This window comes from Zootoca vivipara, chromosome 13 (assembly GCF_963506605.1).
Source record: "Zootoca vivipara chromosome 13, rZooViv1.1, whole genome shotgun sequence".
Classification (NCBI taxonomy): Eukaryota; Metazoa; Chordata; class Lepidosauria; order Squamata; family Lacertidae; genus Zootoca; species Zootoca vivipara.
The window spans coordinates 51,544,322-51,571,288 of record NC_083288.1 but is presented as its reverse complement, the minus strand read 5'-3'; the positions used below and the strand labels follow the sequence as shown (position 1 = coordinate 51,571,288).

The window sequence follows — 26,967 nt, the reverse complement described above, 5'->3', positions numbered from 1 at the left end:
CTTTTAATGTCTGATGTTTTATCATGTTTTTAATATATTCTGTTGGAAGCCGCCCAGAGTGGCTGGGGAAAACCAGCCAGATGGGCGGGGTATAAATAATAATTATTCATTATTATTGTTGTTGTTGTTGTTATTGTTGTTGTTGTTGTTGTTATTATTATTATTATTATTATTTTCTTCCTTCCCAAGGAGCTTGGGGAAAAAGATTTACTAGCAAATAGATATGCCACAGAAAAGCAAAACGAATCAAAATATTCTGAAAACAATTACAGTTAAAAAACTTCTAAAAACAGTACAGTGGTACTTCAGTTTACGAACTTAATACGTTCTGGCAGTCCGTTTTTAAACCAAGGCCATTATTATTATTATTATTATTATTATTTACCTGCCGTCCGGAGTATCCCATCCAAGGCTCTTCGCAGTAGGAGAACATTTCCCAGAGGGTGACCCCGAACATCCACACGTCGGAGGCACTGGTGAAGACTCCCATGCGCAAGCTCTCGGGGGCGCACCTGCGAAGGAGGGGAGGGAGAGCCAATCAGAAGAACCCAGGCAGTGCGGTGCAGTGGTTAGAGCACAGGACTGGGACCTGGGTTCCAATTGCATTCATGAAAACATTCCATTCAAATTTCCATTTTTGAAAGGAAGAACCGTTGTGCGAATGGGGCTCAGATCCTCCCCCACCCCAGGGCGGGGGATATTTATATTTATTTATTTTTGCAGGGCTGGGTGGGTTCAAAAACCCCTACCAGGCGAAAGGGATGCGGCGGTGCGCAGACATGATGTAGCGATCGCTCTTGCTGGACAGCGGCCTCATGAGCCCGAAGTCGCCAATCTTGACCGTCTCCTCGGAGGCCAGGAGGATGTTGCGAGCGGCCAGGTCGCGGTGGACGAAGAGCTTGGACTCGAGGTAGGACATTCCTTGGGCGACTTGCAGGGCATAGCTCCAGAGCTGGTGGAGAGGGAAGGGGGGCCGGAGGCGGTCGTAGAGGGCGCCCAGGGGGGCAAGCTCCGTCACCTGCGGGGAGGCAGAGCTGGGTTAAAAAGAGCCCATTGCGTTGGAAGGGGCACCCCAGTGGCCATCTAGCCCAACCCCCTGCGATGCGGGAACTGTGGGATGTGATACGTAAGTGGCAGTCAAGTACAACATTCCTTGTTTTCCTAGAGTGGACATGCGGGGGAATGTTTGGTCCAGCCAGTCGAAAACTCAAGTTTCCTTCTGGCTTGGACATACTTCCTTTGCATGTGACTAGAAGGGGGCGTGACCTTACCTGTCCAGGTAACCAAAGGACAAGGCATGCTGCCACACTCTTTCTTTGACTTCCTCCATCGTTGGAGCAGATTTTTAGCTAGAAATGCTCTGTTGGCTTTCAGAGGACACTGAGATCATGCCCATATGGGATAGATCCACATGTATATAAAGGTAAAGGGACCCCTGACCATTAGGTCCAGTCGTGACCGACTCTGGGGTTGCGTGCTCATCTCGCATTATTGGCCGAGGGAGCCGGCGTACAGCTTCCAGGTCATGTGGCCAGCATGACAAAGCCGCTTCTGGCAAACCAGAGCAGCACATGGAAACGCCGTTTACCTTCCCGCTGTAGCGGTTCCTATTTATCTACTTGCATTTTGACGTGCTTTCGAACTGCTAGGTTGGCAGGAGCTGGGACCAAGCAACGGGAGCTCACCCCTCACAGGGATTCGAACCGCCGACCTTCTGATCAGCAAGCCCTAGGCTCAGTGGTTTAGCCCACAGCGCCACCTGGGTCCCCTCCACATGTATAAGTCTGCCTTCAGGGCTCCCACTGTGAACTGATGTGAGTAAACTTCTTTTATATATTTTAAACAAGATTGTGGCGTGTTTATTCTTTTAAGAGGGATATAAGGGGACTTACCAGGAACCAAATAGGGAGAGGCTTACACAAGCCTGCAACCAGCTATTCGCTGTGCGTTTAAAAGGGGAACGTAAAACTCTGCTAAGTGAAAGAACTTGCTAGCGCAAGTTAGGAAGGGTATTAATAAACAATATATCCTCTCCTGCCTCCCTGAACATTCCCACAGGAAACACAGCTAGAGAATTCCTGATAGGTGGCCACCCAAACCTCTGCTAAAAACCTTCAAGGAAAGATAGTCCTCTCTCCATATGAACCTACCTGGACCCTGAGATCATCTTCTGAGGCCCTCCTTCGTGTGCCTCCTCCTCAAGAGGTCCAGAAGGTGACAACATGAGAACAGGGCCTTTTCTGTGGTGGCTCCCCATCTGAGGGATGCTGTCCCCAGGGAAGTTCGCCTGGCGCCTTCATTATAAACCTTTAGGCTCCCAGCGAAAATGTTCCTTTTTAACCAGGCCTTGGGTTGATCTGATTTACATCCTATGCCCTTTTAAAATGTGGTTTTTGTGGAGGGAGGGGGTGTTATTGAGTTATTGCTTTTATTTTTATTTTGTATTTTGTGGTTTTATATCTTGGTTTTATTCTGCAAACCGCCCTGAGAGGCTCGGGTAGAGGGCAGTATATAAATTCGAGACAAAATAAAAGTACAGTCGCGCCTTGGTTGTCAAACGCCCTGGAACTCGGATGTTTTGGCTCCCGAATGCCGCAGACCCGGAAGTGAGTGTTCCGGTTTGTGAAATATTTTTGGAGTCCAACGAGGCTTCTGATTGGCTGCAGGAGCTTCCTGCAGCCAATCAGAAGCCGCAATTTGGTTCTCGAATGGACTTCCAGAATGGATTCCGTTCGACTTCCAAGGTACAACTGTAATAATAATAATAATAATAATAATAATAATAATAATAATAATAATAATAATAATGGTCAGTTCCAACTGCCAAACAGCCCTTACCACCAGGAATCTCTTCCCAATGTTTCGTCAGAATCTCCTTTCCAACGGAAAGAAGTTTTCTTAATGGAGTACAAAAGTTTTCAGAGGTTGAAATGGAAGGAGCGCCCATCCTTAAACTACAGTTCTCATGAGTCTTTGGGGGCAAATGATACACTAGAAATGTGTATGACGCAGAAATTGCGTCCCAAAAGTTAACCAGCAGGAATATTATTATTATTATTTCCCCACCCATCTGGCTGGGTTTCCCCCAGCCACTCTGAGCGGCTTCCAGGAAAATATTAAAATACAATAATTCATCAAAAGCTTCCCTAAACAGGCCTGATAAGTCCCTTTTCTTAACCATTCCCTCCAGCACCAAAAAGTCTATTAGCCCCCGCCCCCATTTTAAAAAGCCCCACCTTCCAAGATAACCAAAGGGTCCGGGCGTCACCCTACGTGTTCTGTGTGCCCAGAAAGAGGACCCAGGAGTCCTGCGACCTTTGCGGGGTAAGGGGGTCTCTATGAAATCTCTCCGATCTTTACCATCTTGAGGGGCTGAGTTAGGACCACCCCATGGAGGCGGAGGAGGTTGGGGTGGTTCAGGCAGCACATGGCGTTGACCTCGTTGAGGAAGTCGATCAGGGCGCCCGGGTCGCAGGAGACGTCGGAGCGCAGGGATTTGACAGCGACGGGTTTCTGGGGAAGGGGGAAAAGGGGATGAGACCAAAGAATCGCCCAGCCCGCCTAGAAGCCAGTAGAGTTCTGGTCGCCTCGCCTGAAAGAGGATTTTTTTAAAAAAATTGTAAACCGCCCTGGTGATCGTCAGATGAAAGGTGGTACAGTGGTACCTTGGTTCTCAAACGCTTTGGTTCTCAAACTCCGTAAACCCAGAAGTAAGTGTTCTGGTTTTTGAACATTTTTCGGAAGCCGAACGTCCGATGCGGCTGTTGGCTATTGTTTCCAGGGCGCCTGCACCAATTAGATGCCGCGCCTTGGTTTTCGAACGTTTCAGAAGTCGAACAGACTTCTGGATTGAAGTTTGGGGCTTTTGTTTTTGCTATTTATTTTGCTTTTTTGTTTTTGAGCCTTTTTTTTGGTTCATTTGTGGGGGGTTTTGTGACTGTGTGGAACCCAGTTCAGCTGCTGATTATTCGATTGCATGACTGTGGAAATGGATAAAAGCCCCCCATCCAAACAATGACTATCATCAGTGCAGGTAAGGGGGGAAAATTAAATTTTTATCATCTACAGTAATGTCTTATTTATTTTTATCATCTACAGTAATGTCTTATTTAGTACAGTAAATTGATTATTGCGTTTAAAATTCACATTAAATTGCTGTTTTTAAGGGGTTGTTTTTAAAAGTCTGGAACAGATTAATCCGTTTTGCGTTACTTTCTATGGGAAAGCACGCCTTGGTTTCGGAACGCTTTGGTTTTAGAATGGACTTCTGGAACCAAGGTACCACCGTATAGGAATTTCATAAAATCATAGAGTTGGAAGAGACCACAAGGGCCATCCAGTCCAACCCCCTGCTAAGCAGGAAACACCACCAAAGCATTCTTGACATATGGCTGTCAAGCCTCTGCTTAAAGACCTCCAAAGAAGGAGACTCCACCACACTCCTTGGCAGCAAATTCCACTGTCGAACAGCTCTTACTGTCAGGAAGTTCTTCCTAATGTTTAGGTGGAATCTTCTTTCTTGTAGTTTGAATCCATTGCTCCGTGTCCGCTTCTCTGGAGCAGCAGAAAACAACCTTTCACCCTCCTCTATATGACATCCTTTTAAATTTAATAAATATAACAACAGCAACAACACTCTAGAGTTTGGAAAGGGTTTGGGAAAGGGCAACCAAAAAGAGACATAGTAGAAATTTATCGCATTATGCATGGCAAGAGGATAGGGGAAAGTTTTCCTCCCTCTCTCGTAACCCTAGGACACCCAATGAAAAGATTCAGGGTGGATAAAAGGAAGTCTTTCTTTGCACATAGTTAGAACTGTGGAACTCCCTGCCACAAGAGGCAGTGCTGGACTAGATGGGCCATTGCCTGGCAGATGCCCAGAAGGAAGGTATCATGACGCCAACAGCTCTCTCCTGCCATTTCTCACCAGGGTCTGATATTGCGCGATAGACTGCTTCTAGACCTGGAGGCTCCACTGAGCCGTCTGTTAACTGACAGCTATTGGGTGGGTAGAAAAGGAAAGATTCTGACCACCCTGGGCCAGGCCAAAGGTATTTCTATCTGGCATGTCTGATGCTTAACACGGGCCTGGGTTCAAATCCCCACTCAGCCACGAAGCTCCCTGGGGGGCTGCAGGCAAATCGCAAGCTCTCGGTGCAACCCTACCCGACAGGGTTGTCGCAAGGACGGAATGGGCTTGCCTGGGGTTTCTCTGGAGGAAAGGCAGGATATAACAAAATGTCGGACAACCCAGAAAAGCCCAGAGGGAAAGCAAGAGGGGGAGAGAAAGGGGTGGGAGAGAAAAGAGAGAGGGGGAAAGGGTGGCTCCACCCACTTTGGGCTGTGGCCCCACCCACGGCCCCCAATAGATGGGAAGTGGCCCTCGACAGGTTTCCGCACCCCTGAAACAAACAAACAAACAGCCCATCTTGGCTCAGATGCAACAGCAAAGGTCCCAGCTCCAGAGGGCGGCTGTCCAACAGGTAGAGAAGCAAAGTATCCGGAGTCGGGGGGGAAGAAAACGTACCACTCCCCCGCCGGGCGTGCTCCACTCGGCGCGATGCACGACCCCAAAGCAGCCGTCCCCCAGCCGCTCGCGGATGCGCAGGTCCCACTCGCTGATCAGGCACTTGAGAGAAGCTTCGGCATCGCCCCGGGGGGTCGGGCAGGGCTGGGCTGGGCTGGGGGCTTCGTCGCTTTCCGGGATCCGCGTGCCAGTGAACATCTACGTCCGGGCAGAAATAAGAAAGGGAATTACAATGGTTGAAGATGAAGATGGTGGACTATGCGGAATTGGCAAAGCTGACGGGCAAAATCCGAAACCAGAGTAACCAAACGTTTCAGAGAAAATGGAATAAATTGATTCAATATTTAGACAATCGCTGCAAACATATAAAGCAGGGGTCAGCAAACTTTTTCAGCAGGGGGCCCGGTCCACTGTCCCTCGGACCTTGTGGGGGGCCGGACTATATTTTTTTGGGGGGGGGGGAATGAACGAATTCCTATGCCCCACAACTAACCCAGAGATGCGTTTTAAATAAAAGGACACATTCAACTCATGTAAAAACACGCTGATTCCCGGACCGTCCGTGGACCGGATTTAGAAGGCGATTGGGCCGGATCCGGCCCCCGGGCCTTAGTTTGCCTACCCATGATATAAAGACACTAGCAGGACTGAGATAAAAAAAACCTCACGATGTTTAAAAGAAGGAACTTTCCATTTGTGCTTCAAGTTTTACACAATTTAAGATATCTGTAGAATCGAGATGTATTAAACGTGTGGGTATAATATGCGTTTTACAAATACCAGAAGACGGGCGGAGGGAAGTCGAGAGCTCGGCAGAGCATAAATTTTTATAAAAGGTGTTATGATGTTATAATACCGTATTGTTAAAAATGGAAAATTAATTTTAAAATTTTTTAAAAGAAAGAAATAAGGAAGGGTAGTGGGGAAAAGCTTTATAAATTTCTGCCCCAGGAGAGCTGAACGCTGTAAAATCCCTAGCCCTCCTCCCACCAGGACAGCCAAAAAGACCCCAGTTCAGCCCCCACAATATTGTGTGGGTCATTTACATGCCAATAAATGTCTGAGAATCTGAGAATGTATTTTATTTTATTTTATTTTAATTTTAAACAACTTTATTAAACATAATTAGCTTAAAACAAAACATATAGCATATAACATAACATACAAATTTTGTTTTCCATTCATATAATCCCATTACAACTGAGAATGTAATTTAATGTTGGTCCTGAGTAGGGAAGAATAGCAAGGCCAAACTCCTGCATTCTGCTGAAATGGCCAAACTGACTGGGAGACTCAGGAACCCAAAAGATAATGACTTTAGAGAAGAATGGGGGAATATTCATAGCTTACTTAGGAGACCATTGTAAACAAATAAAAACCTGAGCTGGGCTTTAAAAATAACTTGCAAAGAAACGAAAGATATGGGTCATTTAGAGAGATGAAAACTGTGGAGAACGTAATGATATGTAGCCTTAGAAAAATTATTTTAAGGATGGGGGGGGAAGTCATGAGATTCAGAAAATCTCATATACGGATAGGTTAAAGGCTTTTTCTTTTACTTTAAATTTGTTCTTGTAAAAACTAATAAAAAATATTTCCAAAAAAAGAGAGAGAATGTAATTTAGTTATATAAAACAGAGATAGCAACCAAGAAATTTCGTTGTTCCCGCAAGGGGACAATGACAATAAAGATTTATTCTATTACTCTATTCTATTCTATTCTAATACCGTATATTCCGGCGTATAAAACGACTGGGCGTATAAGACGACCCCCAACTTTTACAGTTAAAATATAGAGTTTGGGATATACTCGCCGTATAAGAAATACAACCTGGCCTATAAGACAACCCCCGACTTTTGAGAAGATATTCCTGGTTTAAAAAGTAGTCTTATACACAGGAATATACAGTATATAATAATTACATTGATTACTGTATTTCGGGCAACGGCAGCAACAACTATCAGTCACTGATACTTAATTTCTTAAATTTCTACCCTGGCCTTCCTGACAGTAAGAGCTGTTCGGCAGTGGAATTTGCTGCCAAGGAGTGTGGTGGAGTCTCCTTCTTTGGAGGTCTTTAAGCAGAGGCTTGACAGCCATATGTCAAGAATGCTTTGATGGTGTTTCCTGCTTGGCAGGGGGTTGGACTGGATGGCCCTTGTGGTCTCTTCCAACTCTATGATTCTATGATTCTAACACGTTCAATGCTTCATCAGCCAATCTTGATCAATTCTTTAAACGCTGTAGAAAATATGCTCTGGATCAGTGCTCATATGATACTGTAGTCATCATTGATCCTGGATCCGTAAAATGAATGCAATAATCAATGTACTGGTGCTGTAAAAGTAATAAGACAGTATTGTAGATGATATTTTCTACAGCGTTTATATTTGCTTCCATGTAAGATGGGCTTGTTAAGGAATTGAAGTGAATCCTTCTCATATTAATTCTTACAAGTCTGGCTGATGTAGAATTGATCAAGATTGGCTGAAGAAGCATTGAACGAAACAGATTGGTTATGCGGAAACTCTGTTCCAGCGATATTTGGTGACAGATTATGTATATATCGAACTTTTGAATTATTCTACCATGACTGGTGAAGAAGATTTAGAGACGTGGTTGTAATTTTGGATCGTTTGTATTAGTCTATAAATAGGGTTCAGTGCCATTGTTATTGGCCATCGTGTTGTGTTATTTGGTTCAGCTTGTCTATATTGCAACGCAGGGGTCTGTTGCCAGGAAGGAATCATAGAATCATAAAGTTGGAAGAGACCACAAGGGCCATCCAGTCCAACCCCCTGCCAAGCAGGAAACACCATCCAAGCATTCTTGACATATGCCTGTCAAGCCTCTGCTTAAAGACCCCCAAAGAAGGAGACTCCACCACACTCCTTGGTAGCAAATTCCACTGCTGAACAGCTCTTACTGTCAGGAAGTTCTTCCTAATGTTTAGGTGGAATCTTCTTCCTTGTAGTTTGAATCCATTGCTCCGTGTCCGCTTCTCTGGAGCAGCAGAAAACAACCTTTCTTCCTCCTCGATATGACATCCTTTCATATATTTGAACATGGCTATCATATCACCCCTTAAACTTCTCTTCTCCAGGCTAAACATGCCCAGCTCCCTAAGCCGTTCCTCATAAGGCATCGTTTCCAGGCCTTTGACCATTTTGGTTGCCCTCTTCTGGACACGTTCCAGCTTGTCAGTATCCTTCTTGAACTGTGGTGCCCAGAACTGGACACAGTACTCCAGGTGAGGTCTGACCAGAGCAGAATACAGTGGTACTATTACTTCCCTCGATCTAGACGCTATACTCCTATTGATGCAGCCCAGAATTACATTGGCTTTTTTAGCTGCTGCATCACACTGTTGACTCATGTCAAGTTTGTGATGTGCCAAGACTCCTAGATCCTTTTCACATGGAGAACGTCCATCTTTGTCCCTGGACTGGCCCTAACTCGATTTACTTCCGATTTCATGGCCATGACCCTAATATTTGTGTGTTTCTTCAAGGCAGGCAGAAAGTACCCACCTTATAGACCCAGGACATGGGGCGCTGGCCTTGAGGTCTTCTCCTCTTCAACGCTTCCTCCAACCGTCTCTGTCCTAAAGGAGAGGGATGAAATCTCAATGTCAAATGATTGCAAATTATGACTCTTGGCCCATTTTGGCTTTTTTGACGTAACGGGTTAGGACCCCAAGGCTCACACCATCCCTGGAAATCAAAATTACCCCATGGAACAAAATGAGCCCAGCCTTTACCCAATGCCTGGTGCAAGGGTGGATTTGATTTAAATCAAATTTAAAACACAATTTAAAACCCTAGTCAGTAAGACTTGATTTAAATCATTTTTTTAAACAGAAAAAAACTCATTCTTCCTGGTATCATCTTAATATTTACAACCAAATGAAGGTTTCAGTTTTGGGAATAATAAATTTCCAGAGCAGTTTTTACAGTTATATCAAAAATTACTAATTTGCTTATACTGTTAGAAATGCAAAGACAGGTAATGATGAAAATATTGTTTATATTTGGACAACTTTTCTGCCGTACTTTATTGGAAGGAGAAAAATAATCATTTCCTTAACAACAATTTAAACAATTTATTTAACTAAAGCAATAACATGATAGCATATGTATCCATGTTTGGTAACTGGTGTGGTTAAATGATTTTTTTTTAGCACACATGCAAAACTTTAAACAAATCCTTATTTCCTGATAAATAGCCTTTCGATTATAATGTACCATAACTTAAATAGAAAATTATCTTTAGAATTTTTTTTCCTCCAAAAGCATTTTAGTTTTTTTAATACGATTTTTTAATAAAAAAAACCTGGTTTTTTAAAAATAAAAAAACCCATAATATTGATTTTTATCCACTCTGCCTGGTTCCATTGGAAAGCGGAGAATTGCATTTTATAAACGAAAAGTGCCCACTATTGACCCCAGGAAGATTTGTCCCGCTTTTCTGGCAGGTTTTCATGCCATGCAAAGCCTGTGCACGTGCAAAAGCGCTCTTCTCTCTGCACCTCATAAGGACTAGAAACTTGATTTAGTTAAAGGGACGTCCGTTTCCAGGACTTCCGAATTCTATAACGTGTTCCAAAGCCAGTTGTTTGCCTAGCAGCCTTCCAGAGGCAGCAGGAGGGTTTGAATCTCCAGATCTGCGAAATGGTCTGCATTAAGTTTATTGCTGATCTTATCTTTTGGGTGTTTTAAAAGGGCTGCTTCTACTGATAATTTTATCGTTTTATTCTGTTTGTAAACAGCTTTGTGGTTTGTTTGTTTGTTTGTTTGTTTACATCAATCAGCGTATAAATCTTATGAAATAAATACAAATAAATACTCTGCCTGGAGTCCAAAAACAAAACAAAAAAGCCACAAATGGGTGAGATGATCTTTAATATTAAATTAATAAAATTATTATTATTATTATTATTATTTATTATTATTATTATTATTACATATTAATGTGCCTGCAATGTCAGCCTGGCAAGAGCTGGCTGCAAATCACAGTACAGACCAGTGGTTCTCAGACTTTTTTTCCCTCAGGGCCACAGTTTCAGAATCAAAGTTTTCTCGGGCCACACTGACTTTTTTTTAATTGATAAATACATTGGAAAGCAAAAAGAAGCAACTCCTAGCAGTGCTTTATAATGTCAAACACAACTGGATCACAACTAGATTGTCCTCCGTATCACTTGGTGCTCTCATTTTGAAAAACATCTATCCAGGTTCTGCAATTAATAATAATAAATTAATAATAATAATAATCGATGCTATTCTATGCTGTACTACACTGAAATGCTTTAAATTTCAGGCCTAGGCAAATTCCGGCCCTCCAGATGTTTCAGACTACAACTCCCACCATCCCTAGCTAACAGGACCAGTGGTCAAGGATGATGGGAATTGTAGTCCCAAACATCTGGAGGGCCGGAGTTTGCCTAGGCCTGGCTTAAATGTTTCTTTGGTTGTCATTGGATCTTGCTGTTACGCTTCCCATCCTCTCCTGCCACAGACACTCTGAGGTGCTCAGACTCCTCTTCATCCCCGTCTCCCAATTAACCTCCGTCTCCAAGTGCTACCACCATGACATCACCACGGACTTCCCCCCGTGACATGACCACCCCAAGCAGCCTCAGCAAACCACCACCCCAAAAAAATATACCCTGTTGCACCATCACACATGAACTACCTGGGCGCCCCATGCCAATGCGTTCCAGATCTGAGGGCTTGACGTAATCGAAATGTCCTGGGCGGGTGACGTGAAGCTCGTTGCGGATTTTGCCGTAAAACTGCTCCAGCTGGATTTCGGACAACAACTGGAGCAGCCAGTCGGTGCCATCATCTGGTGCCATGACAGCACCTGGTGGGGTTTTTATAAGGTGAGGGGAGAGAGAGAAAACAGGACCTAGTGGTTAGCAAAATAAAAATAAAAATCTCAATTTAAAGATGGGCAAAAGTACCCCTGCTGTTTGGTTATTTAGAGGGTTTGTGCCCAAAAAGGCTCCCAGAACTGCTTACAAGACAGTCCCTGCCCCCACAGGTTGCAATCCGAAAAGAGACACAGCACACAAGGAAAAAGGGACAGGGAGGGAAGAGGAAAATCCAAACGCAGGCGCCAATTTCTAGACAGTTGTTCTTGTATCGACTGGCTGGTGGAGCTGAGGAAGCCTGAGGGAATGAAGCCCTTCCCCCAACACTACAATATCCTTTCTGGTGTGAGACAACCAGAACGGTAGACAGTATTTCAAGTCCGGGCACCCTTGCGATAGCGGCAGATTAATTTTCAATTATTTTCCTAATGATCCCTGCCATGGAATTTGCCTTTATCACAGGGTCTTTTTCCTGGTCAGTCAGTCTGGGTTTTTAAAAATCCATTTGGGCCTCCTCCTACTTAGTGTAGCCTGACTCACTCACTCGAGTCATCATTTCCTGCAGCGAGTTTGCTCTCAGCGTGTGGCCTAAATGCTGCTGATTGATCTGTAAAGAGTCCCTGAGTTAATTCCTCCTCTCTAGGCAGAATGGATTAAAGATTCAGGTCAGCTGCATCGAAAGCAAATTCCGACTGCCGCCATTCGAACTCGCAGCCGATATCCACCTTCGTTCTTTTGGGGCGGGATTCCTAGAGCTGGAAGGGACCCTGAGGATCATCATTCGAATCCAACCCCCTGGTAACATAGGAATTGCAGCTGACGAACCCCAGAAAACGAAATCCTTAGGGGCCCTGAATAGCAGCCAGAAATTCAACAGGTGTAGAAGCAAGCACTAAGCGACGGGAAGTTCTCCTCTCTGCCTGCTGAATTCCCCCCTGACGCCCAGCTGCGTTCCTGAAAACTGGTCCCTCTGACCCGGCGACCCAGGGTCCCTAAGACCAGCTGCACCTGTGTGATGGCTGCCTGACCTTTTTTACCAGCGTTTGTGTGTGAAGAGGAAGAGGCCAAAGGAAGAGAATCTGAACCGCCAAGAGCAGTTCAACCTGGCCAAACCTGTTTCTGCTGGGGGAGGATCTCAGCCGGCAAGACAGGAGGGGTCGGCCTCCCTGGCTGCTGGGGAGACACCCGGACTCCTGGGTCCTCAGGGAAGGGGAGGGAGCCTTGAATCAGGACTCCTGGGTTCCTTGCAGGGGGGAAACCTGGGAAGCTCGACTCGCCTGGGGCGGGGGGGTGTTTCCCTTTCCTATTTCTAACTTGGGTGTTTCCAGATCAGCCGGGGATTCCACACAGGTAGAAAAGCCTTGCTCACCTGTAGGCGAGTCAGCCTGAGGGGCTGGGGAAGAAAGCGAGGAGTCACCGGGTTCAGAAGCTCCAAATTAAGCAATGGGGCAGAGGAGTTGGGTCTTATGGGAGCCCAGGGGTCCCTAGCAGTGGACTTAGGGGGTGGGGGGCAGTAGAAGAGAAGGGAGTGGCATAGAGGTCAGGGGTCAGCAAACGTTTTCAGCAGGGGACCGGTCCACTGCCCCTCAGACCTTGTGGGGGGGCGGACTATATTTGGGGGGGGGGGAATGAACAAATTCCTATGCCCCACAAATAACCCAGAGATGCATTTTAAACAAAAGCACACATTCTACTCATGTAAAAACACACTGATTCCCGGACCGTCCGTGGGCCGGATTGAGAAGGCGATTGGGCCGGATCCGGCCCCGGGGCCCTTAGTTTGCCTACCCATGGGTTAGGGGGTCGGACTGGGAGAGACCTGGGTGCAAAGCTCCCCCACTCCTCACGAAGCTCGCTGGCTGGGACCTCGGGGGCCGGTCGCCACCTCTCTCAGCCTAGAACCTACCTCGCAGGGTCGTTGTAGGGATCGCTTGAAGGGTCGGAGAAGCACGCACGCCACTTTGAGCTCTTCGGGTGGAAAAAAGTAGGATCCGAATGCGATAAATAAATGAGGGGGTGCAGGGGGATCAGCCCCTTGCTTGCCCAGACCCCCAAAAGTGGGGGTTATCCCCTTCCCAGTTCCCTCAGAGGGCGGAATTCAGCCAGAGAAGCATTCTGATCACCGATCGCTGGAAGGGAACCCGAGGGTCATCTAGTCCAACCCGCTGCAATGCATTTCTGCACCTATGTGCTGAGGTGGTGGTGGAGCACCTGTTGGACATCCACCTACCACACGGGTCTTAAAGGCGCCAAGCAGTGCTAGCAAAAATTATTATTTAAATGCGCTTCTAAGTACAGTAGAGGTGAAGCATTGGAGAGTCTTTGGGGGAATGTAGGAATCCTGTTTTTCCCCCCAAAGCCCCTTCCTCTCCTCCAAGCCGCTACCCACCATCTTCCTTGCCCCACCCCTCCTGCCGTTGTCCAAACCGGCTCCTGTCCGTAGCGCCTCTGTGGCCTCACCCTGTGCCACAACGTCAAAGTCCAAAGCATGAGCAAATATTGACAAGATGCTCGGCGGACTACGCGTAAGCCGGCCTCCCGACAGAAAGGCCTAGGCTGTTTTGTTTTGTTTTTTTGAACAAGGAGAACGGGGTCTCTAGCCCAGGGGTCAGCAAATGTTTGCAACAGGGGCCCGGTCCACTGTCCCTCAAACCTTGTAGGGGACCAGACTATATTTTTTTGGGGGGGGGATGAATGAATTTTATCCACATTGCAACGAAAATGGTCAAAGGCCTGGAAACGATGCCTTATGAGGAACAGCTTAGGGAGCTGGGTATGTTTAGCCTGGAGAAGAGAAGGTTAAGGGGTGATATGATAGCCATGTTCAAATATATCAAAGGATGTCATATAGAGAGGAGGGAGAAAGGTTGTTTTCTGCTGCTCCAGAGAAGCGGACACGGAGCAATGGATTCAAGCTACAAGAAAGAAGATTCCACCTAAACATTAGGAAGAACTTCCTGACAGTAAAAGCTGTTCGGCAGTGGAATTTGCTACCAAGGAATGTGGTGGAGTCTCCTTCTTTGGAGGTCTTTAAGCAGAGGCTTGACAGGCATATGTCAAGAATGCTTTGATGGTGTTTCCTGCTCGGCAGGGGGTTGGACTGGATGGCCCTTGTGGTCTCTTCCAACTCTACGATTCTATGATCCTATGCACCCACGTCTCTCAAACTTCAGACATCTGCAGGCAGCCCAAACCCTGATCCCATTATAGTCTGTCTGTCTGTCTGTCTGTCTGTCTGTCTGTCTGTCTGTCTGTCTGTTTGTTGCATTTTTTCCCCATCATACCTTTTATCTCAAAGGAGCCCAAGACATGATTTCTCCCCTCCCTAACATCAACCCTGCGAGGCAGTTTAGGCTAAGCGGCAGCGACTGGCCCGAGGTCTCCACCCTGTGAGCTTCGTGGCCAAGTGGGGATTCGAACGTGGCTCTCCCCCTACGTCCTTGCCCAACACTCTAACCACTACACGACACTGCCCCTCGCTAGTTTTAGCTGCTTTATTGCAATAAAAGCTCGCCCAGAGCTGGCCAGGGGGTGGTTTCTTGACCCCTTCCCGCCTCCATCACTACCTGGTTTCAAAAACATTCTTGACAAAGGGGGCATCCTGATTCATTTGGACTACTGCCATGCGCTCTACGTGGGGCTACCTTTGAAGGCGACTCGAAAACTGCAATTAATGCAGAATGCGGCAGCTAGACTGGTGACTGGGAGCAGCCGCCGAGACCACATAACACCGGTTCTGAAAAACCTACATTGGCTGCCAATACGTTTCCGAGCACAATTCAAAGTGTTGGTGCTGACCTTGAAAGCCCTAAATGGCCTCGGCCCAGTAGACCTGAAGGAGCATCTCCACCCCCATCGTTCTGCCCGGACACTGAGGTCCAGCCCCGAGGGCCTTCTGGCGGTTCCTTCATTGCGAGAAGCGAGGTTGAAGGGAACCAGGCAGAGGGCCTTCTCGGTAGTGGCACCCGTCCTGTGGAACGCCCTCCCATCAGAAGTGAAGGAAATAAACAACTATCTGACTTTTAGAAGACATCTGAAGGCAGCTCTGTTTAGGGAAGTTTTTAACGTTTGACATTTTTTAATGGGTCCTATATTTTTATATGTGTTGGAAGCTGCCCAGAGTGGCTGGAAAAACCCATATAGATGGGCAATGTATGAATATATATATCAGGGGTTTCCCATCTCCCAACAGACTGCGATCTACTCACAGTAAAAAAAACTGGCAATGATCTACCCATTGCCGTAAAAAGACTGGCAGTGATCTACCCAAAGTTGTGGAGCTTTTTTTAGCAAGACAAAGTTTGTAAAAAGTTTGCTTTTTTTGTAAGGAGATTGCTGGGGCCAGAGATCAACCAGGATCTACCAGGAACACACCACAATCTACCTGTTGGACATGCATGATATATCTTAAAAGGCTGCAATACAGGAAAATTGGGTTAGGGTTAGATTCGAACTCAAGACCCGCTCTCCCTTCCTGCGGTTTCCAGCAACTGGTACCCCAGCAGCATGGCAGACTTCAACTGTGGAGGCACAGTAGCCATCGATAGCCCTCTCCTCCTCCATGAATTTCTCCAATCCTCTTTTAAAGTCGTTGGCCGCCCTTGCCTCCCGCGGCAGGGAGTTCCGCAGTTTAACCACGCGCTGTTGCTCGTTTATCTGTCCTGAATCTCCAGACCTTCAGCTTCCTTAGGTGTCCACGATTTGGACTTTCCTTCACCGGAAGTTTTTGAGCAGAGGACAGGAATCCTCTGTCAGGGATTCCTTGGCTGCGATTCCTGCATTGCAGGGGGTTGGGCTAGATGAACCCTGGGTGCCCCTTCCAACTCTACAATTCTACGGCTCTGCAATTTCGGGTCTGGAGCGTTTTTGCCAATGCGCCCCGCTTTCTTTTCTATCCACCCACCGCATTTGCAAACAGCCGGCTCCTTCCTTCCAATGCTTTGTTAATTAGATCTTTCAAACAGTTAGCAAACGTTACACTAATTCCTCCCATTGTTTGAGGCTCCGCCCACCTAAAAAACGCAATGCAATTCAAATGAATGGATTATGTATACATCAGTCCTGGGAGACAGATTTGCAAGACAAGGTTTGAACCGGCACCAAACTCTCGCTGTCTTTCTTAGTCAAAGGAATATCTGAGCAAACTGTAGGATTATCTTCACAGAACTGTAAAGTTCTTCTTTGGCGATCCCTCGTAGCTAGATTGTCTTCCATAAACACGGTTTTAACAATGGGTCCGTAAGTGACTGTGGAGGCCAATTCTGGATCCACACATCCTTCCACAGTGGGGACATTGGTTTCCAGGCGGGAGTTGATCACGGTGTGGATTTGCCAAGCGTGCCTTCCTCTTAGCACGTTTCTCCCTCGTGTCCTGAGATCGAGTTTCTTCAAAGCCCATGACACTTTTCGTAAAGGCTGTTCTTCCAAAGGTCATCTAGCCCAACCCCCTGAAATACAGGAATCTACGGAATGTTCCCAGGAGTTTGGGTTACAAATTATGAGGCTGTAACTTTAAAACGTTATGTTTTCCCCCTCAAAGAATTCTGGGTACTGTAGTTTGCTAAGGGTCGCTGGGTGCTGTAACTTTGTGAGGGGTAAAACTACATTGCCCAGAATTCTTTGTGGTGTGTGTGGGGAATGCGCTTTGTGCCTATAGTGTGTGATTGAATTAAATCAAGTGCACGGATCCTGATTGCTGGCTTCCCATTGAAGGATCTGTTAAGCCACTTGTGAGAACAGGATGCTAGACTGCATGTGCCATGGGCCTGATCCTGCAGGGAATGTCACAGAGGCACCAGAGTCGCGGTGGGGGTGGGGTAGTTCTCCCTCTCTCATCCTACTGGAACCCAGAGCGGGAAGAAGAAAGTCTTTTTATCCACACCGCTCAGATTTAAACTGTGGAACTCGCTGCCTCAAGAGACAGCCGCCCTCTTAGAAACACAGAACCATTGAATTGTAGAGTTGGGACCCGCAACGGCCATCTAGCCCAACACTGTGCAACGCAGGGATCCTGCGCTTATCTGTCCCCTGGGCGGGATCGAACCACCAACCTTCTGGTTAACAGCCAGATGCACAGACCCGTTGGACCAACTTGGGGGGCTCTCTAAGAGCGGATGAGCTTAGCCATGGCCACCAGCCACGATGGCTGTGTTTTAAGCTCTGAATGCTGGGGAGAGAATTGATGTTGCTCTGCTTGTATGCCTGTGGTTGGCTGCTGCAAGAACAGGATGCGCAGGGCTAGCTAGGCCCCCTTGGCCTGATCCAGCAGACTCGTCTTCCACACTTATGACACATTATTTCGGCCTGCCTGGTGCATGCTGCTACCTGCCTGGCTCAGTTCCCTCCCTCCGTCTGCGAAATGGGAACATGAGCAACCGTCGCCCCAGAAAATTTCGTCTCCAAGGGTGTGGGATGGCGATGATGATGATATAGCAACTTAAATGGGCTCTCGTAACCTGGAGCTTCAAAGTTGGGGAGTCAGTCTCAGGAATAACCCATGAGTGATGCCAGGAAGTCTAACTCCTGCATTAAGACATTAATTTTCCTTATTAATGATCCTCCTCCTATTCCCCGAGGGGCAAGCCGGCCGTCTGTTAAGGTGAGCAAAAAGTTGGGAATGGGGATTTCCTGGGTGTTGAGGTTCCTGCATTGCAGCAGGAGGGTTGGGCTGGATGGCCTTTGGGGGTCCCTTCCGACTTTACCATTCTTTGAGAGAGAGAGATGATAAGGGGGTCGAAGAAACCGCCTCCGAGGAGGAAGCTGATAAGTGGGTCAGCCAGGAAGGAGGAGAGAGATGAATGAGGAGAACTCGGCGTGGGCGGAGAAGGAGAGAAAGATCAACAGAAAAAGAGGAAGAAGAAAAAGTAGGTGATAGACAGACCCAACCGGAGATAAGGGAGGGGCGTAAGAAAGTAAGACAGGTAAGGGGGCAAAGGTTTCCCCATTAGGAAAGGTGCAATCTTACCTGCTGCCCCACAATCCCTCACTCCTTGGGCACTCACCTGGATGAAGGAACCTGTGGCGATTTCCTCCCCTCTCCGGATCCTTCTTTCTTTCTTTCTTTCGTCCGTTCTTTCTTTCTTTCTGCCTGCTTCGCCTCCTGCCAGCCCCAGTCTGCTGGGTGTTGGAAGCTCCTCCCCCCGCCCGCCTGCCTCCCAAGAGCTCACCTGGGGCGGGACAGGTGTGAAGCAGGAGGCAGAGAGAAGCAGGTGGAGCCTCCGCCCAGGAGTGGGAGGTCCCTGGGTGAGATTACAGGCTCAGCAAAAAGGCCTGTGAGTGCGCAGAGTGTTTGAGGATCGGGACATTCGCAGGGAAACCAAAATACTCATTTACAAAGCTACTGTACTACCAACCTTACTGTACGCTTCTGAAACATGGACCACTTATAAAGGCCATCTCCAACTCCTCGAAAGATTCCATCAACGGTGTCTCCAAAAAAAATTACACATCACTTGGGAAGACAGGCGAACTAATGCCAGTGTACTGGAAGAAGCAAAGATCACCAGTGTCGAAGCGATGATTCTTCAACATCAACTTTGTTGGACTGGTCATGTTGTGCGGATGCCCGATGATCGTCTTCCAAAGCAACTACTCTATTCCGAACTTAAACATGGAAAGGGTAATGCTGGTGGTCAACAAAAGAGGTTCAAAGACTCTCAAGGCAAATCTAAAAAAAATGTAGTATAAACACCGACAATTGGGAAACGCTTGCCTGCGAGTGCTCCAGTTGGAGAACAGCCTTTATCAAAGGTGTTGTGGCCTTTGAAGACACTCGAACTCAGGACGCAAGGGAGAAACGTGCTAAGAGGAAGGCACACTTGGCAAATCCAAACCGTGATCAACTCCCACCCGGAAACCTATGTCCCCCACTGTGGAAGGACGTGTGGATCCAGAATTGGCCTCCACAGCCACTTATGGACTCATTGTTAAAGCCGTGTTCATGGAAGAGAATCTTACTCGGCTACGAGGGATCGCCAAAGAGCTTGGGAACATCCGATGAGCACAGCAGGATCAGGCCGGTGGCCCATCAGGTCCAGCGTTCTGAGCTCACAGGGGCTGACCAGCTGGAAAACCTGCAAGCAGGATTCGAACACAAGATCGACAATCTCCCCTCCCATGGTTTCAGAGCATGGCCAACATGAGTTATGGCCACCGAAAGCCCTCTCCCCTTCATGAACCTCTTTTTGCACCATCCAGTTTGGTCACTGCCTCCTGTGGCAGGGAGTTCCGCAGTCTACTGCCAAAACATTACCACTTCTGACCCAGCCAACGTGGCTGGTCTCAGCCAACATGACTGGTCCCCTGGGATTATGAGGCAGGGCTACCAGGGCAGGGCTACCAGTCCAGAAAGCGCTGAATTTCTGTATTTTAGAAATTAAGCAAATATAATTGTAATCTGAGAATGTAATACAGATTTTCTCCCTTTGCATCATTGTACTGTGCTTTTTTCTATTAAAAATGTTTAGGGGTACTCTCATTTTGACTCAAGAAAATCACCATTTTGTAGTTCAAATCAGGGAAAATAAATACAGTAAAAATGGACAAAAGTACAAAGATTCACAAAATGCTTAGGGGTATGCATACCCCCAGGAAAAAAAGCACTGACTGTATTTAAATATTTTTTTAGAAAAATAAGTTAAAGGCCAGGGTTTTGTTTACACCAGGTAAAGTATAGCATTCGGCTTCCAGAGAAATAAATATACTGTATAGGAGAGCATGAGATTCTAAATCTCAGGGTCTTGGGTTAGATATGCACCTTGGGCAAAAGATTCCTGCATTGCAGGGGATTGGACTAGATGACCCATGTGACCCCTTCCATCTACAGTTCCGTGATTCTTTTTAAAAAAAACACACCAAGGGGCTAGTCCCTATGGTTGAACAGATAAGCTAAGAAAGCATGTGAAATCTCCCAAGTCTCAGAAGGGCGAATAAATGAGATGTGAATTTGGGGGGGGGGGGGAGCGAGAGAATATTCAGCCTCTGCATGACCTCTAGAAGGAAGGGAGGCGATGGGTGGTGGAATAGCAGAATATATTATGCAAAACACAATGCGGAGCAAAAATCTGCATAACCTATGCAGAGTGCAGAGCTTTCCCTTCCAAGGGACTGTCATTGACAAAGGATTTATTTTATTTACATTTTTTTTAAAAAAAGGTTCTTAAACAGGAGGCCCCACCTGCCCACACTGGGATATGTCTGTTTCCTCCAGAGCTTAATATTAGTCACCTCCGAAAACAGCTGGGAAGCCATAAAACGTGAGTAATGAGGCAGATGACTGAGATCCTTGCAAAAACAGGGTTTTTTTGGGGGTGGGCAGACAGCGGGTGTTGATGGGAGGGTGAGAAACCCAGGGGGGTCCAGATTCTGTAAAAATGCTATGAGAGACATTGCACACGTCTTTGTAAACTGAGAAAACTGGGCCAAAGCAAACAAGATGAATTTTAACAGGGAGAAATGTAAAGTACTGCACTTGGGCAAAAAAAATGAAAGGCACAAATACATGATGGGTGACACCTGGCTTGAGAGCAGTACATGTGAAAAGGATCTAGGAGTCTTGGTAGACCACAAACTTGACATGAGTCAACAGTGTGATGCAGCAGCTAAAAAAGCCAATGCAATTCTGGGCTGTATCAATAGGAGTATAGCATCTAGATCAGGCATCCCCAAACTTCGGCCCTCCAGGTGTTTTGGACTACAATTCCCATCACCCCTGACCACTGGTCCTGTTAGCTAGAGATCATGGGAGTTGTAGGCCAAAACATCTGGAGGGCCGCAGTTTGGGGATGCCTGATCTAGATCAAGGGAAGTAATAGTACCACTGTATTCTGCTCTGGTCAGACCTCACCTGGAGTATTGTGTCCAGTTCTGGGCACCACAGTTCAAGAAGGATACTGACAAGTTGGAACGTGTCCAGAAGAGGGCAACCAAAATGGTCAAAGGCCTGGAAACGATGCCTTATGAGGAACGGCTTAGGGAGCTGGGTATGTTTAGCCTGGAGAAGAGAAGGTTAAGGGGTGATATGATAGCCATGTTCAAATATATGAAAGGATGTCATATGGAGGAAGGAGAAAGATTGTTTTCTGCTGCTGCAGAGAAGCGGACACGGAGCAATGGATTCAAACTTCAAGAAAGAAGATTCCACCTAAACATTAGGAAGAACTTCCTGACAGTAAGAGCTGTTCGGCAGTGGAATTTGCTACCAAGGAGTGTGGTGGAGTCTCCTTCTTTGGAGGTCTTTAAGCAGAGGCTTGACAGGCATATGTCAAGAATGCTTTGATGGTGTTTCCTGCTTGGCAGGGGGTTGGACTGGATGGCCCTTGTGGTCTCTTCCAACTCTATGATTCTATTATTCTATGAAAACCTTTAATAAAAATTTATTTAAAAAAATAAAAAGGGGGCTCCAGGGTCCACGACTGGGTGGAGATTTGCAAAAGGCCACGTCCAAGAGCCTGCAGCAACCACCCCCAACCCGGTGCCCGCCAGGGGTTTTGGACTACGAGTCCCATCAGCTAATGGGAGGCGAAACCTTGAGAGTACACCAGGTTGGGGATTGCCCCTTCTTCAATGTGAGCAAGGAGAGGCAGTATGGTGCAATGGTTATTGCCGGACTAAGACCTGGGAGACCAGGGTTAAAAAATCCCCACTCGGAACAGAAAGAAGGTTCTTTTTTCATCCAGCGCTGGATTTACATATAAGCTAAACAAGCTAAAGCTTAGGGCCCCACTCTCTTGGCCCCCCCCAAAAAAAAATTAAAGGAAAAAACCAGGATGTACATTTCCAAAATATAAGATAAATAAAATAAAACCTACATGCAACAACAGTGTTTTGTGTTGTGTAGGCTCCTAGGATGTAATAATAATAATAATAATAATAATAATAATAATAATAATAATAATAATAATAATAAATTTATTATTCATACCCTGCCCATCTGGCCGGGTCTCCCCAGCCACTCTGGGCGGCTTCCAACAGAAGAATAAAACACAACAATCTATTAAACATTAAAAGCCTCCCTGAATGTAAGAAATAGGCCCCGCCTGCTAGCCTGCTCCCTAAAATATCACGGGTTTGCTCCTTTCTATATACTGTATAGGATGCCTACATTCTGCATGGACTGGTTGCAGGGCAACATGCGCAAATGGCTTGAGATACCTATGCGGTCCATAAATGACCATATAGCACATATTCCACACAAAAAACAGCGACAGCTTAGGGCCTCATCAAACCTAAATGTGGCCCTGTTTTTATCATATGTGGTGGTCTTGTAGTAAGGTTAAATTTTACTAGGAAATAAACAACTATCTTTTAGAGAAGACATCTGAAGGCAGCCCTGTTTAGGGAAGTTTTTAATGACTGGTGTTTAAATGTATTTTTAATATTTTGTTGGAAGTCGCCCAGAGTGGCTGAGGAAACCCAGCCAGATGGGCGGGGTATAAATAAATAAATTTATTATTATTATTATTATTATTATTATTATTATTAGAATTGAAAAGGATGTTCAAAATAACCTTTGTAAAAAAACAACAACAACAACCAGAAGCTTTTCTTTTTGGAATTATAGGGACAGAACTACCTAAATTGTATAGGAATTTATTCATGTATGCTATACTACAGCGGCAAGGAAATTACTTGCCCAAAAATGGAAAGAAGCAGAAGTCCCAGCAAAGGAAGAATGGATGCAAAAACTTATGGAATATTCAGAAATGGCGAAACTTACTGGAAGAATAAGAAATCAAGATAACAAACTTTTTATAAAAGAGTGGAAATGGCTTACTGAATAAATTGCAAACAGATAAAAACACTGGCAGGGTTATTGTAATAACTTGCAGTTTCATAAGTATATATTTAAAGTAGATAATTAAATGAGCAAATTAACTGAATTTGGATATGCAGAAGATATTCAAAAAATAAATTTAAGGAACCGCAGAAAGAGGGGGAAGGAAGTCAAACTTTGAAATGTTAAAATGATTGTGAAATTAATGAAATGTACAAACCTGAAAAGTATAAATAGAAATTTTAATAAAATAAAATAAAATCCCCACTTGGCCACGAAGCTCATTAGTGAGCCTTGGAACTCCCTGCCACTTGATATCAGGAAAGGGCCACCACCTTGCTCTTTTCAACAGCTGCTAAAAATGTTCTTTGCTAAACAAACCTACCCAGTTGCTTAGAGATGCTGGTGTGAATTTTAACCTTAGTCTGTTGCTGTTTCAGCTTTCCAAAAGTCTTAAATGATTTCCATCCATTTTTCTTATTGATCATCTTCTTGTTTTATCTTATTTGGAAACCACTTTGGCCGTGGTTGTTTTTTGCAATCCAACCAAATGTGTTTACATTTTATGAAAAACAAATTGATAAATCAGGTGATCTTGGGCCATTCACTGCCTCTCAGGCCAGCCTACCTCACAGGGTTGTTGTGGTGGGGGGAGATTAAATGAGGAGGGGGAGAACCGTTTCCGCCACTTTGAGCTCCTTGGAGGAAAAAACGGTGGAATATCAGTGGCATAAATAAAATACACGCATGCATAATTTTATTTCTAGGCCACCTTTCCATAGTTCGAACCATGAAAAAGTTACGACATGGGGGGAAAAACTTTATTAGAAAAGCTGCCGTAAACAATAAATAAAACATAAAAAGACACACAACCAAACTGAGCAATTTCCACATGAATCATAAAAAGATATAAAGATTCCGCGTTTCAAAAGCATTAAAAAAAGAGAAAGATACCCATGGCGTAAACACATCCCCAAGCATTGCAGTGACAACCTCAAAGCTTCCCCGTTGCTTAATCAGTGTGATTAGCTAATAAAAAGGCTTTGATTGCAGATTAAAAATAGAGCCCTTCTTAATTAAAACGAGTCACCTGCGTTTCCCCCCCTTTGAATCCACGGGAGGCTTTTGAACACCCCACCCCCACCCCCACCTCCTGATTAATTTTTGAGTCAGGAAGAGAAATCTTAATTGGAAGAATGATAGAATAATAAATCGTGGAGTTGGAAAGGGACCCTCAGGGGTCATCCAGTCCAACCCCCCCGCGATGCACGAATCTCAGCTAAAGCACCTGTGATAGATGGCCACCCAACCTCTGCTCAAAAGCCTCCAAGGAAGGAGAGTCCGCCACCTCCCGAGGGAGACCGCCCTGCTGTCGAACAGCTCTTCGCACCAGAAATCCAGTCAGAATCTCCTTCCCTGTAACTTGAAGTCACGGGTTCGAGTCCTGCCCTCCAGAGCAGGGGGAAAACAAAACAAGCTTGCTATTTCCTCCATGCCACCTTCAAATATCCAAAGGGCTGTCAGTTATCACAGGGAAGATGGAGCAAGCTTGTTTTTGGCCACTCCAGACACCTGGTGGAGGTTCTTAAAGAGAGGGGAGGCAGCCATCTGCCAGAGATTCATATCTACAGTGATATGACCCTGCAGGGGGCAAGACTCTTATTCAGTGCCGGATTTACCTATAAGCTAAACAAGCTCTAGCTTAGGGCCCCACTCTCTTGGGGCCCCCCGCAAAAGATTTAAAGGAAAAAACAAAAGTGGATGTACATTTCCAAAATATAAGATAAAAAACAAATAAAATAAAACCTATATACAGCAACAGTCAGGGGCGGCTTGCCCATAGAGGTAAGTGGCGTGGGGCGCCAGGGCGCCAAGTTCTGGAGGGCGCCAGGGAAGAGGCGGAGACTGGGCGCAGCGCCTATCGGCATCACCGAAGCAACGCCGCGCTCGGAGCCTCTGCCTCTTTTCCGCACTCGGAGCCACCCTCCAGCCGCTGCCCGCCTCCTCCAGCCCCGCAAAAAAAGTCGACAACTCTGGGAAACGGGGGGGGGCGGGCGGCTGGAGGGATCTTTGCACCACGGCGCCAGATATACTTAAGTATATCTGTGTTTTGTTTTGTGTTGTGTAGGCTCCTATGAATTGTAATAGCAGACCTGCTAGCCTGCTCCCTAAAATATCACGGGTTTGCTCCTTTCTATATATAGGGTGCCTACATTCTGCATTCTACATTCAGGAAATCAGTCCTGAGTGCTCACTGGAAGGACAGATCCTGAAGCTGAGGCTCCAAGACTTTGGCCACCTCATGAGAAGAGAAGACTCCCTGGAAAAGACCCTGATGTTGGGAAAGATGGAGGGCACTAGGAGAAGGGGATGACAGAGGACGAGGTGGTTGGACAGTGTTCTTGAAGCTACCAACATGAGTTTGACCAAACTGCGGGAGGCAGTGGAAGACAGGAGTGCCTGGCGTGCTATGGTCCATGGGGACACGAAGAGTCGGACACGACTAAACGACTAAACAACAACATTCTGCATGTGCAAATGGCTTTCGATACCTCTGAGGTCCATAAATGACCATACAGCATATATTTGACACAAAAAAACAGTGACAATTGGTTGTTGACAAAGGACGGCTGGACATAAATCCGGTCCTGGATATGAACCTGAAGGGCGCAAAACTCTTATTCATTGGGGTTTTTAAAAGAGAGGTTGGATGGCCCCCTGACAGCGATCCTTCAGCTATTATCCCTGCATTGCAGGGCAGGGGGTTGGTCTAGATGACCCCCAGGGTCCCCCCATAGGTTCCGGAGCCAGGTCTTTGCTTATACGAAAGCCCAAAGAGACCACTGCCACCACCTTGGAGAGGAAGGGGTGTGTCTTCCCTCCATCAGAAAGGGGTGCAGAGGGCAATTGGGATGTGGCAAGGGGAGAGGAGGAAGAGACGTATTCTGTGACAGGCACCCAGAAAATCCACCGGTTTGCCTCTGAGGTTTTCAAATGGGTAAATTGAGCATTTAATTGGCGGAGGCAACACTAATTAACTGGGGCCTGTTATGTAACGCATTGACGGCAACACATCTCTGCCGCACGCCCCCCTCCCGTCTCCACCAGCTGCTGGGTACCAATCCGTGAGCAGCCCTTTGCACATGCTCAGACACACCCTTTGCACATTCCGGAACTCACATTTGCTGGGCCTCAACTCCTTCATCCAAGTCGTTTATAAAGATGTTGAACAACAACAGGCCCTTCAGCCTATATTTGTGCACTTGGTTCACAAAGAGGCAGCTGGATCAGGCCCATCTAGGCCAGCATCCTGTTCTCACAGGGGGACAACCAGATGCCCGTGGGAAACCAGTGAGCAGGATCCGACCGCAAGAGCCCTCTCAGAGCATAGACATATTGGCTTGTAGTAGCCATCAATAGCCCTTCTCCTCCTCCATGAATTTGCCCAGTCCTCTTTTAAAGCCATTCAGGTTGGTGGCCGCCGCTGCCTCCTGTGGTGGGGAGTTCCGCAGGTTATCGATGCGCCGCGCGAATAAGTATTTCAAAAACCAGGCAAATTCATCAAGACACGGTTCGGTTTTATTACGTAACATTTGTAACAAAGGCAATGAAATAAATTCCCCCCGCCCAACCGATATGCTTCAATTTGGAACTCGCTAAATCGGACAATAAATTTAACGGATTGGGCGTTTTAAACACAAACAGAGGTTGCTTTTTTAAAAGACACCCCCCCCCCCGCTCTTTGATTTCCTTACCCAATGCCCGTGGAGCTTTTTTAATCAGCATAGTAC

General features: G+C 46.3%; 1 protein-coding gene across 2 annotated transcripts in view; it reads right to left on the bottom strand.

The window, feature by feature from the left end:
• TNK1 (tyrosine kinase non receptor 1) overlaps window positions 1-18,528 on the bottom strand; it is a 36,544-nt gene extending 18,016 nt beyond the window's left edge. The window contains exons 1-7 of one of the 2 annotated variants that reach the window (XM_060281925.1): window positions 18,405-18,528; window positions 11,223-11,393; window positions 9,059-9,132; window positions 5,528-5,725; window positions 3,361-3,513; window positions 750-1,018; window positions 386-512 (exon numbers count right to left, since the gene is read on the bottom strand). In XM_060281925.1, the coding sequence (XP_060137908.1) occupies window positions 386-512; window positions 750-1,018; window positions 3,361-3,513; window positions 5,528-5,725; window positions 9,059-9,132; window positions 11,223-11,385 (984 nt within the window). In that variant the 5' untranslated portion in view covers window positions 11,386-11,393; window positions 18,405-18,528. Of the gene's footprint in view, window positions 1-385; window positions 513-749; window positions 1,019-3,360; window positions 3,514-5,527; window positions 5,726-9,058; window positions 9,133-11,222; window positions 11,394-13,309; window positions 14,412-18,404 lie in introns of those variants that run through there. The other variant, XM_060281926.1, reaches the window with a different exon arrangement.
• Between the last annotated feature and the right edge of the window lie 8,439 nt (window positions 18,529-26,967).